This window comes from Myotis daubentonii, chromosome 1 (genome assembly GCF_963259705.1).
Source record: "Myotis daubentonii chromosome 1, mMyoDau2.1, whole genome shotgun sequence".
Lineage (NCBI taxonomy): Eukaryota > Metazoa > Chordata > Mammalia > Chiroptera > Vespertilionidae > Myotis > Myotis daubentonii.
The window spans coordinates 165397546-165409570 of NC_081840.1; the positions used below are offsets into that span (position 1 = coordinate 165397546).

General features: G+C 43.3%; 1 protein-coding gene across 3 annotated transcripts in view; it reads right to left on the reverse strand.

Annotated features, from left to right (window-relative positions):
- METAP1 (methionyl aminopeptidase 1) overlaps positions 1-12025 on the reverse strand; it is a 78430-nt gene that overhangs the window by 35556 nt on the left and 30849 nt on the right. For 2 of the 3 annotated variants that reach the window (XR_009448648.1, XM_059664961.1), the window contains exon 2: positions 3130-3243. The exons of the other annotated variant lie outside the window; for it this stretch is intronic. Coding sequence is in view for 1 of the 2 variants with exons in the window: in XM_059664961.1 (XP_059520944.1) it covers positions 3130-3243 (114 nt within the window). In the remaining variant the exon portion in view is untranslated. The remainder of the gene's footprint in view (positions 1-3129; positions 3244-12025) is intronic. 3 annotated transcript variants of the gene reach the window in all.

The following is a 12025-nucleotide window of genomic DNA, read 5'->3' on the forward strand; positions in this document are numbered from 1 at the left end:
CCAAAGCACAAGAGTGATGGTGGCAATCTGGATATGCCAAAGAGAATCCATAAACTTTATCATGGGTCTATATGTATAGGAAAAAACAAAGTATAGGGTTCAGTACTACCCGCAGTTTTAGGCATTTACTGGAGATCATCTGGGGGGGGGAAGGGGGGGACTACTGTAAATCATTACAAATATTAAGAAAATCCACAACTTCCTACAAATGTTTTATCTTTGCAAACATAAAAGAGTAAGTCATGGATAAGAGAAAAGGTAAGAAAAAATATAAAATAAAACACCCCTAGAACTACGTAGTAATCACACTACATTACACCAGTGATGCTAGGCAACTCTCCCTAGAGGTCTACCCAAGGGCCTGAGGGCCTCCAGGGCCAGGATCTTCACTATTTCCCCTTTGCTCTCCTTGTATCCTCACAGCCTGCAGCAGTTAAGCCAAGAAAACCCAGGTCCTACCTAGTTCTCCTACTACAACATCAATAGACTTCAAGTGTATAAAAAGGTATCCACAGCATCCTTAGATTCATTTTTATTTTTTTGAAGCTAAAACTGAGTTCAGTCTTTTGGAGAGAATGGAGACGTGGTGGGCGGAATGATAGTGCACCAAAGATGTCCATATGCTAATCCTCAAAACCTGTGACTGTGTTAGGTTACAACTATGGTAAAGGGGAGTTAAAGCTGCTAATCAGCAGACCTTGGGATGGGGGGGTTATCTTTATCTAAATGGGCCCAATGTAATCACAAGTGTCCTTAAAAAGGCAGAAGAGGGAGGGAGAAGGAGTCAGGAAGATGTAACAATAGAAGCAGGGCAGGGAGGGATAATTACATTATTGGCTTTGAAGATGGAGTGGGGGACCATGAGCCAAGGAATACAGGCAGCCTCTGTAATAACTGAAAAGGGCAAATGAGTCTCCCCAGAGCCTCTAGGCAGCGGCTCTCAACCTGTGGGTCGCGACCCCTTTGGCGGTCGAACGACCTTTCACAGGGGCCGCCTAAGACCATCCTGCATATCAGATATTTACAATACGATTCATAAAAGTTGCAACATTACAGTTATGAAGTAGCAACGAAAATAATTTTATGGTTGGGTCACAACATGAGGAACTGTATTTAAAGGGCCAGAAGGTTGAGAACCACTGCTCTAGAAAGGAATGCCAACCTGCCGACACCTGATTTTAGCCCTAAGACTTCTGTCACACGTCTGACCTACAGAACTGTAAGATCAGTCTGTTGCTTAAAGCCATCAAATTTGTGATAATTTGTTATAACAGCTACAGGAGGGAAAAAGAGTTATTCCTATTTGTTGTCAAACTGCAAAAACTAATCACAACTGGCAAAAAGATCAAGAAATTAGTAGGAAAACATATATGCATGTTTTGAAAAGTCCCAAGAACTAAGTGATTTCTTCAGTATTACCACGCCTACTACAGGAGAGGAAAAGTCAATTTTGACCTATAATATGAAGACAACCATAATAATAACTATAAAGTTACTGTTTACTGAATAGGTGCAGTATAGGCCTGTATCTCATTTCATCCTCACAAGAACCCTGCAAGGCAGATGACATTATCCCCGCTCTACAAACGACAGCACCAAAGCACCAATATGCAATAATTTGTCTATCACATAACAGAACCATACCTGGCAGAAATAAAACTCAAACCCAGCATTACCTCACTAAAGGTGATACTTTCTCACTGCTTTACAAAGTGTGTGTGTGGGGGGGGGTGGGGGGTGGGGGGGGGTTATGGGTGTGTGTGTATTCAATTCAAAGCATGATTTAGCACTAAACTTAGAACCAGAAAACATGGGTGTGATTAAGCTCTACAACTGTAAGCTCTAAAATTTTATCTCTAAATCTAGAAAATGATATTATTAACCATTCTCATGGATCCTCAGTTGCCTCATCTATAAAGTGGAGTTGATATCTCCAGGAGCAGAAAATGCAGCAGATTAGAGGAGATGATGTAAATAACCTATATGAAAGTAGTTAACAAGTGTCTGTCCTACAGCAAGTATCAATGCAAACGACATCCCAGTGCTTATCACTATGCCTGGAACTGAACAGGTTTCCTCAATATAGGTTTGAGAATGAACTAAGATTAACGTGATCATATACACAAGAGCCTTCTAGTTGTAGGTGGAAATGTAAACTCTTTTCATTACCTACTAGGACAGGCTGCAAGCTGCCTACTCCATAGCCATTCTCCCTTTGCCTTAACACTAATGGAATCCTGCTAGTGGAGGTGTAATGTCCCAGCTAAAAACATTCCCAGCCTCCTTAATGATGCGGTGGCCATGTGATCTAGTCTGGCCAATAAAATGTAAGCCTCGCTGTTGGGTAGGACTTCTGGAAAGCTTCTTGGAAAACCGACATGTATTTTCTATTCTTTGCCCTTTCCTGCTTCTAACAGGGAGATGCTGCCTGAAGTGAAGCAGCAGTCCTGAGGCCGCAAAGCCACAAGCAGACCCCAAGCGGCCTGGATCTCTAGTGACTTTGGGCAGGGATTGGAGTGATGCAGTAGAACAGTGATGGCGAACCTATGACACACGTGTCAGAGGTGACACGCGAACTCATTTTTTTGGTTGATTTTTCTTTGTTAAATGGCATTTAAATATATAAAATAAATATCAAAAATGTAAGTCTTTGTTTTACTATGGTTGCAAATATCAAAAAATTTCTATATGTGACACGGCACCAGGGTTAAGTTAGGGTTTTTCAAAATGCTGACACGCCAAGCTCAAAAGGTTCACCATCACTGCAGTAGAACCTCTGGAGGGAGCATAACCCTGCTGCCACCTTGATTTACGTTCAATGAAACTAATTTTGGACTTTCGGCCCCCAGGACTGTGAGAGGATAAATTTGTTGTTTTAATCCACTCAGTTTGTGGTGATTTGTTACAGCAGCCGCAGGAAGCCGATACAGTAGCTGACCAGTCGTCAGGGCAGAGCAGAGGAATGAATCCAATTACTAACTACACTGAAACAGGGTGAAAGACTAATTACAGCCTTTCTGAAGTTTCTTCAACTTACATGTACTTATTTATGGAGTCAACTCCCAATTATTCATGATAATTTATAAATGGGGCAAGCAAAGGCAGATGAGTTATTTTAAGAAACTTAACTTTAGCCAGCAATTTCAACTTCTTCTCTTCCTCCCTGACCAAGCTATTCTTCATCACAGACATGACTGGCAAAGGGGCGGGGCAGATTGGAGTTTCACCTGTTTTTCCTTCTTCCTGGCAAAGATGTTTATGGCAGTTAAGACTGTCAGTGAGAAAAAGATCAGGGGTGGGGAAGAAAAGAAGTGAAAGGAAAAGCTCAAAGTAGGTCCTAGAACCCCATTTTAAAGTCATCCAGGCCCAGAGGCAAAGTCCCACCACCACAGAATGTTGGGTGCACCACTACTTTTCTTCACTTCCAGGTCTTAATGCTAATGTTTCCTTAACACCAGACAAACCGTCTGCATACTAAATATACTTGTGCAATTCCCCATTCATTTTCATTATGCAAGCTTAGAACAGACCAACTGAATGCCTGCCCAGTGAGAACTATATACGGCTAAAGTGGGATACACGTCTCCTAGGTACCGATATAGCCAATATTGTAGCACTACTATTTTTTTCTTCCCTGAAAAATGAAGGACAGATTCTTGGCTGGGCACATAAACCCCCTTATCCAAAGTCCTAAACTACTCCAATTGTTAGATAAGCATTAGCAAAGTTTATACCCTCAGCCTGGCAATGCCTTTTCCTGCCATCCTGAAATCCTATCCTATATAATAAAAGGGTAATATGCAAACTGACCCTAGGAACGACTGGTCACTATGATGCGCACTGACCACCATGGGGCAGACGCTCAACGCAGGAGTTGCCCCCTGGTGGTCAGTGCACTCACACAGGGGGAGCTCCACTCAGCCACAAGCCAGGCTGACAGCTGTGAGCGCAGCGGCTATGGCGGGAGCCTCTGCCGCCTCCTTGGCAGCGCTAAGGATGTCCGAAGGGGGAGCGAGCCTAAGCTGTCAGTGGGACATCCCCTGAGGGATCCCGGGCTGCCAGAGGGAGCGCAGGCTGGGCTGAGGGACCCCCTTGAGTGCACGAATTTTCGTGCACCAGCCTCTAGTTAGAATATGAAGAAGCAAAAGGACATTAAAAAAAAATGAAAACAATTTGTAAGAACAATGTAGAAGTGAGTTCTATATTGGGTTAACACAAATGACCTTTTAGATATTCTTCAGCTCCACAAGCCTATAATTCCAGTTTTATAAGTAACTAGAGGCCCAGTGCACAAAATTCGTGCACTCAGGGGTAGGGGGTCCCTCAGCCCGGACTGTGAGAAGGCACAGGCCAGGCTGAGAGACCCCACCGGTGCCAGGGAGGGACCGCGGGAGGCCTCCAGGATATGTCTGGCCCGTCTCGCTCAGTCCTGATCGGCCAGACCCCAGCAGCAAGCTAACCTACCAGTCAGAGCGTTTGCACCCTGGTGGTCAGTGCATCATAGCAACTGGTCGACCAGTCGACTGTCTGCTCCCTAGTGGTCAGTGCATGTCATAGCAAGCGGTTGAGCAGCCTTTGCATGTCAGTAGCAAATTACACTTTGATTGGTTGAATTGACAACTGGACACTTAGCATATTAGGCTTTTATTATATACGATTATAAAAGAGATTACAAGTTCTTAGAAATTTTTAAATGACAGTAGAAATGAATGTCTCAAAAGAAAGATAAAGATAGAAAAATCTCCCCTAAATGGTGAGCAAAATTACAAAAAGTTAAAAAAAAAGAGAGAGAGAAATGGGGCCCTGGCCAGGTAGCTCCATTGATAGAGCATCATCTTAATAAGCCAAGGTTGTGGGTTTGACCCCCAGTCAGGGCACATACGAGAATCAACTAATGAATGCATAAATAAGTGGAACAACAAATTGATGTCTCTCTCTCTGTGTCTCTCCCCTTTCCTCTCTCTCTAAAATCAATAAATAACAATTAATAAAAGAGATTGTATTTTTGAAACAGAGGATTAAAACAACAAGTCTGATATTTGAATAAACAAGTTTCAGAAAGAAAATGGAGAGGAGAGGTCAAAGAAATAACAAAGTTTTCCATAACTGGAAGGAGTTTCCAAACGAAAAAGGCCATTTACGGATGAAAATCAATTTGCCCAAGGTATACAATGTGAAATTTCATACCAGGTGCAAGGGAAAATCCAATAAACTTACAGAGAAATGGCAGGGAAAAATATTGAAAATGTTATGAATCCCAGTGGCATGAGACTTTCAACAGCACTGGAAGCTAAAAGGAAATGGATCCATAACATAAAAATTCTGAGGAAACCATTTCCAAACTGGAATTGTATATCTAGCCAAACTGATAATTGAGTGTCAGGGCATAGCAAGAAATTTTCAGATATAGAGAATCTCAAGTTTACCTCCCATACAATCTTTCTCAGGAAGCTACTGGAGGAAATCCTATATAATAAAGGGATAATATGCAAATTGACCCTAACAGCAGAATGACTGGGAATGACTGGTCACTATGACACACACTGACCACCAAGGGGCAGATGCTCAATGCAGGAGCTGCCCCCTGGTGGTCAGTGTGCTCCCACAGAGGGAGCTCTGCTCAGCCACAAGCCAGGCTAATGGCTGCCAGCACAACAGTGATGGCAGGAGCATCTCCCGCCTCCTCAGCAGCACTAAGGATGTCTGACTGCAGCTTAGGCCTGCTCCCTACTGGTAAGTGGACATCCTCTGAGGGCTCCTGGGCTGCCAGAGGGGTGTCTGACTGCCAGCTTAGGCCAGATCCCCCCGGGGAGCAGGCCTAAACCAGCAGGTAGACATCCTCTGATGGGTTCCAGACTGCGAGAGGGCACAGGCCGGGCTGAGACCCCCGCCCCCGAGTGCACAAATTTTTGTGCATTGAGCCTCTAGTATTATATAAAACACTAGAGGCCCAGTGCACAAATTCGTGCACCAGTGGGGTCCCTCAGCTTGGCCTGCGGGATTGGGCCAAAACTGGCTCTCCAACATCCCCTTAGGGGTCCCAGATTGCAAGAGGGCACAGGCCAACCGGAGGGACCCCACCGGTGAACGATCTGGACCAGGGAGGGACACGGGAGGTTGGCTAGCCAGGGAGGGACCGTGGGAGGGCTCCAGAGCATGTCCGGCCCATCTCACTCAGTCCTGATCAGGCGGACCAGCAGCAAGCTAACCTACTGGTTGGAGCGTCCGCACACTGGTGGTCAGTGCACGTCATAGTGACTGGTCAACCGGTCAACTGTCTGCCCCCTGGTGGTCAGTGCACATTATAGCTAGTGGTTAAGCAGCCTTAGCATATATTATGCTTTGACTGGTTGAACAGACGACCAGACACTTAGCATATTATGCTTTTATTATATAGGATGAGAATAAACCAAGAAAGAGGAAGATATGATACCGACAAGACAACGGAGAAGTCAAGGGTATCTCCAGGATGATGCTTGAAGAGAGATGTAAGGATGACTACTATGAAGCAAGCCCCGGGAGCAAGAAGTTCTGGCTACAGGAGGTCAGAGGGTTCCAAGAGAGACATTTCCAAGATAAAAGTGATTAAATGTCAAATGCATTTAAAAGTACTAAAAGGAGTTCTAAACAATTGTGGAAGAGTTTGGGGATGAATCAGTAAGTGACCAAAGGAAACTATTAAAAGAAGGGGCCCGGCCCTCATGGCTCAGTGGTTATGGGTCGACCTATGAACCAGGAGATCATGGTTCATTTACCAGTAAGGGCACATGCCTGGGTTGTGGGCTAGATCCCCAGTGTGGGGTGTGCAGCAGGCAGCCCATCAATGAGTGATTCTCTCTCATCACTAATGGTTCTCTCTCTTTCTCCCTCTCCCTTCCTCTCTGAAATCAAGAAAAATATTTTTTTAAAGGGAGGATGGAATTTATAAGTTAGAAGCATTTAACCAGGTATGTGAAATAATTTTACCAATCAACTAAAATTTTTTAAAAAAAAACATTTTAATGAATGTTTTTGTAACATTTTTGCCTCTATGATGTTGGTAGTAAACATAAACCCAATTAAGAAACATTTAGATTACCTTATTGTGAATTAAGATTCAATATAACATAAAATACTTTAAAATATATATACCCACTGCTAAAGAAACCCCTTTAAAGAAGTTTATAATATGAATGAATTAGTATCTTTAAAAAATCAATAAGTAATTTTAAAAGGAAAACAGAATTTTAAACTAGAAGAAATTTACAGTTTTATAGATGAAATTTGTGAAGGAGCCAATTTTCCACTCAACAGCAACTCTATTCTGCTGTTAGAGATCTTATGTGATAATCAACAATTTTTAAATGCTATTATATTAATGTAACCCATAGATAATGTTCTTTAAAGTGAATTTTATGTTCTACAGACAGTGTAATAATTTTAAATGAATGCTTGCTCATGGCCATATATAATACTGTATATGTCCAGATATTTAAATGCAATTTGGGACTGAAAAGTGAACGTCTTTAATGTTTAATGATACCATGTAGGTTAAGTATCCATTTCACTGTATCATTTCCTACAGTGTGATACTTAACTTTAGATCACTGTATCCTTTGAGAATCGTGGGAAAGCAATCATTCCCTTTCAAAGAAAAATAAAATATCCATGTATGAATAAGCATGTGCATGCAATTCTATTTATTCATTTATTCATACAAACATGGAGCATACGTTATGTCCAAAGCACTGTGCTAGGTGCTGAGCATTCAGCAGTGAACAATATAGGTTCATTCTGACAAATATCACATGGCTAATTACACAATTACTACATATTTTAAGTCAGAAGGGCTAAAAAGAAAAAGATACACAGTGCTATGAGAAGAGGTTGAAGACCAGAGGTAAAAATACAGGCAGGGGTCAGATGACATTAAGGATTCTGGTCTATTCTAATGACAACAAAAAGCTTTTAAAGGGTTTTACACCAAAGAACAACCTGATAAAGACTTGAGCTCATGACATTCCTGCTCACCAATTACAAGCCCAAAACTAAAACTCCTTTTTCTAAATAATACACAGAATGGTCTTGAAGAACTCTATAAAACTGGTTTTTAATACAAGCAGTCCTTGCTTTGCATAGTAGTGTAGAACTGTAAAAATGACCAAGCAAGCTGTAACCATAAAAAGCAATCTTCACAATCAATAGAAAAAAAAACAAATATAAAATAACTAGGGGCCCGGTGCACAAAATTCGTGTACGGGTGGGCCAGGCTGATCGGGGCCAGGCCGATTGGGGCCTGGTCGGGTCGGATGCCAGACGCCAACACCGCTTTTGGTGCCCCACCACCATGCGGTTCTCCGCCTCCCCATTCTCTCTCCACCACACAGTCACTTGGGCCTGCCGGCCAGGGGCGAAGGGGGAGGTTGACCACCAGCCCCCCCCCCACCCACCCCTTGTTTCCCGTCCCAGGCCAGGGCCTGGCCCTGATAAGGTGTTCGGGGCCTAACGCCTGGGGGGAGGGACTATGGGAGGTTGGCCAGCTAGGGAGGTTGGCTGTGGGAGCACACTGACCACCAGGGGGCAGCTCTTGCATTGAGCGTCTGCCCCCTGGTGGTCAGTGCATGTCATAGTGACCAGTTGTTCTGGTCATTCGGTCATAATGGTCACTTAGTCTTTTATACATATAGATATTGAATGTCAATTATAATTAAAAAATAAAATTTTTTAAATTGTAATTGATAAGTGACTTTAAAATTTTTTGTCAAAACCTTAAAAGCTTGAGGGTCCATTCATTTGTGTAAAATGGTAGCTCTTTCAAAGTTTGGTCCTGGGACCAGCATCATCATTTCCTGGAAATTTGTGAGAAATGCAAATTATTATGCCCAACTCCAAATCTGCTGATTCAAAAACTCCTTGGAGGGGCCCAGAAATGTGTTTTCACAAGCCTACCCGGGGATTCTGGTGAGCATGCAATTAAGAACCACTGGTTTAATGTATATTTTTCAAAAGAAAGATTTTGACATTTTTAATCTTGAAAATTTTTTTAGTTAATATTGTAAAGTCCTTTAAAATAATCCTTCAGGTCAGGTAAGTAGTTCTCTTTTGTCCTTTCAAGATTATTAATGAATGCAGTGAGATTTCCTACTACTTTTCTTTTTTAAAAAAATAAGTCATTTATTTATTTTAAAATATATTTGTATTGATTTCAGAGAGGAAGAGAGAGGGAGACAGAGAGAAATATCAACAATGAGAGAGAACCATTGATTGGCTGCCTCCTGCAGGCCCCCCCTGGGGATTGAGCCCTCAAGCTAGGCTTATGCCCTGCTTGGGAATCGAACCATGACCTCCTGGTTCAGAGGTTGATGCTCAACCATTGAGCCACGTTGGCTGGGCGATTTCCTAGTATCTTGATAATTCTGATTATTGATAACTCAGAAAAATATTTATGTTTATCATTATTATTAGGACCATCACATTTTAGTGTTTTGCTGACATTTCACTGCTGCAAATGGCCTGGTGCATAGCTATAACACCTGCACATTTCTAAGGAAAACAAGAAAAGAATGCCTGTAGCACCTTTAGAATCATGGATTAATAATGAAGGAGCAATTAGTCAGGAATAGAGTGTGAAGCTCAACTCAGTTTCACTTTCCAGGTCTGAAGAGAAGAATTTCCCTCAGTATATAAGATAGTACATGTAACAATCATTGCCATGCCAAGCACACCAAAGGAGCTTAATGTTAGCTTTCATTATATTGGTGCTTTTTAGTACTATTCTAGAGAAGGTTCCTATAAGCCCTCCTGTTTATGTAGCATTACAAAGCTTGACTAGCCAACAAAAACAAAACATAAAGAAATGAAGAATATGAAGAAAAACTCCATTCAACAGCCTAATTTCTCATATGACTTTGTATCTGTACTAGGGGCCCAGTGTACAACTTTGTGCACATTGAAAGGAACTGTGAGCCACGAGGCTGCGGTGGGCAAAGGGGTGGGTTTCAGCCCATCCTCCGTGCCCCCGCCTGGCACCTCCTGCCACGGCCCCCAGTCCCTGTCTGCAGGCAGCCCCGCTTCCGCCACTGCTCCCACTCACTGATGGCACCAGCCCCACTCGCACCCGCTGACGGCGCGGAGCAATTGGGACAGTGCCAGCAGCAGGTGAGAGCGGGGCTGGGGACATCAGCGGGTGGAAACAGTGGCTGCTGCACTGATCGCCCCTAAGGAGCAGAGGGAGGTGGAGAAGCCCTCAGGGGCAATCAGGGTCGGCAGCCGCTGCTCGCACCCACTGGCGGCACAGAGCGATCAGGACCGGGGCTAGGCGCTGGCAGTGGGTGCAACAGGCAGCTCCAGCGCCAGCTGCGGATGCGAGCGGGGCCAGCAGTGGGTGCGAGCGGCAGCTCCAGCACCGGCAGAGGGTGCGAGCGGGGCCATCGCTGACAGCAGGTGCAAGAAGTGGCTGCCAGCCCTCATTGCCCCTAGGGAGCAGGTGGAGGTAGAGAAGCCCTGACGGGCAATCGGGGCCAGCACCGGCAGCAGGTGAGAGCGCCGGGTGGGACCGTGGTGCAGGGGAGCAAAGGATTTTCAGTAACCACCAGAGGCTTGACCTGATGACAGCGACTGGCGCCCTGCCTTGGTCTGGCGCCCCCGCTCACCTGCTCCAACATCCTGCCGCGGCTGACACCTGCCATGTTCCGTGTTCTGCCGCCATGTTCCGCGCGCACCCTCTGGTGGTCAGCGCATGTCATAGCGACTGGTTGTACGGTTGTTCCGCCGTTTGGTCTATTTGCATATTAGGGTTTTATATATAAAGATTACAAGTTCTAAAGAAAATATTAGAAATTAGCAATGTATTAAAAATAAACTTACTATGATTCAATTAAACTCTATTATGACATTTCTGTCCAAAAAGACCCACAAAAACCTTAAAAGCTCCCTTACTGTCAGTTATAAATATACAGGGAACTGCAAAAGAAAGTAAAACTAATATCTGTTTAGTAAACTGTAATTTAAAAGATTAGAAATACCTAGAATTAGACTGTTTTATTTCATTACTTAAAAACTTACCAAGACTAGTTTGAACAATGTTTGCCTTATTCCCACTGTATAACTTAGAAAACAGAACGAGCATCTTTTTCATGCTCAGCGAGTTGTCATACTCTTGTCTAGGTTTGGATTGTCTTACAAATTTTATCTTTTACACTTTAAATACCTCTGAGAGTCCCTTTAATGTAAAGTTTTTTGTTGGTGTCACTTCCCCTGAAACACTGTCATTCTTGTCATCACAACCATTTTCTTCATTTATGTCTAAAGTTTGCCTCACAGCCCTAGCCAGTGTGGCTCAGTTGGTTGAGTATTGTCCAATCCACAGAGAGGTCACTCAGGAGGCAGCCGATGGATGTTTCTATCTCTCTCCCTCTTCATTCTTCTCTCTCTAAAAATCAATGGAAACATATTTTTTTAAAAGTTTGCCTCACCGAGTTCCTCTGGCTGCACAGCTAGAATATCTAGCATGGGCAATATCAATATTCCCATGGTCAGCTAATTCTTCTATAATTCCACTTATGTTTGATATAGATTTCACTTCCAGAATTATCAGTTACCATTCCTTTGCTACACTGTCATCTTTGTTGTCCAATTCCTTCTTTCAATTATCCATTATTTTATTTTATTTTTTAATAGATTTTTATTGACTTCAGAGAGGGAGGGGGAGGGAGAGATAGAAACATCAATGATGAGAGAGAATCATGATCGGATGCCTCCTGCACACACCCAACTGGGGATAGAGCCTACAACCCGGGCATGTACCCTGACTGGGAATCAAACTGTGACTTCCTGGTTCATAGGTCTATGCTCAACCACGCAGGCCGGGCTAATTATCTTTTCTTTTTTTTAAAGTGTCATTTACATTTATCACTGGGAAACATGAAAGCAACACAAGTACAGGTTTTTCTGTCTGCAGGAAAACTGACTGACAGATCACAGTGACCAATCATTGGCAGGCTTTGAAAGAAGTGGAATGATATGCTCCATAAATAAGCCGCACACC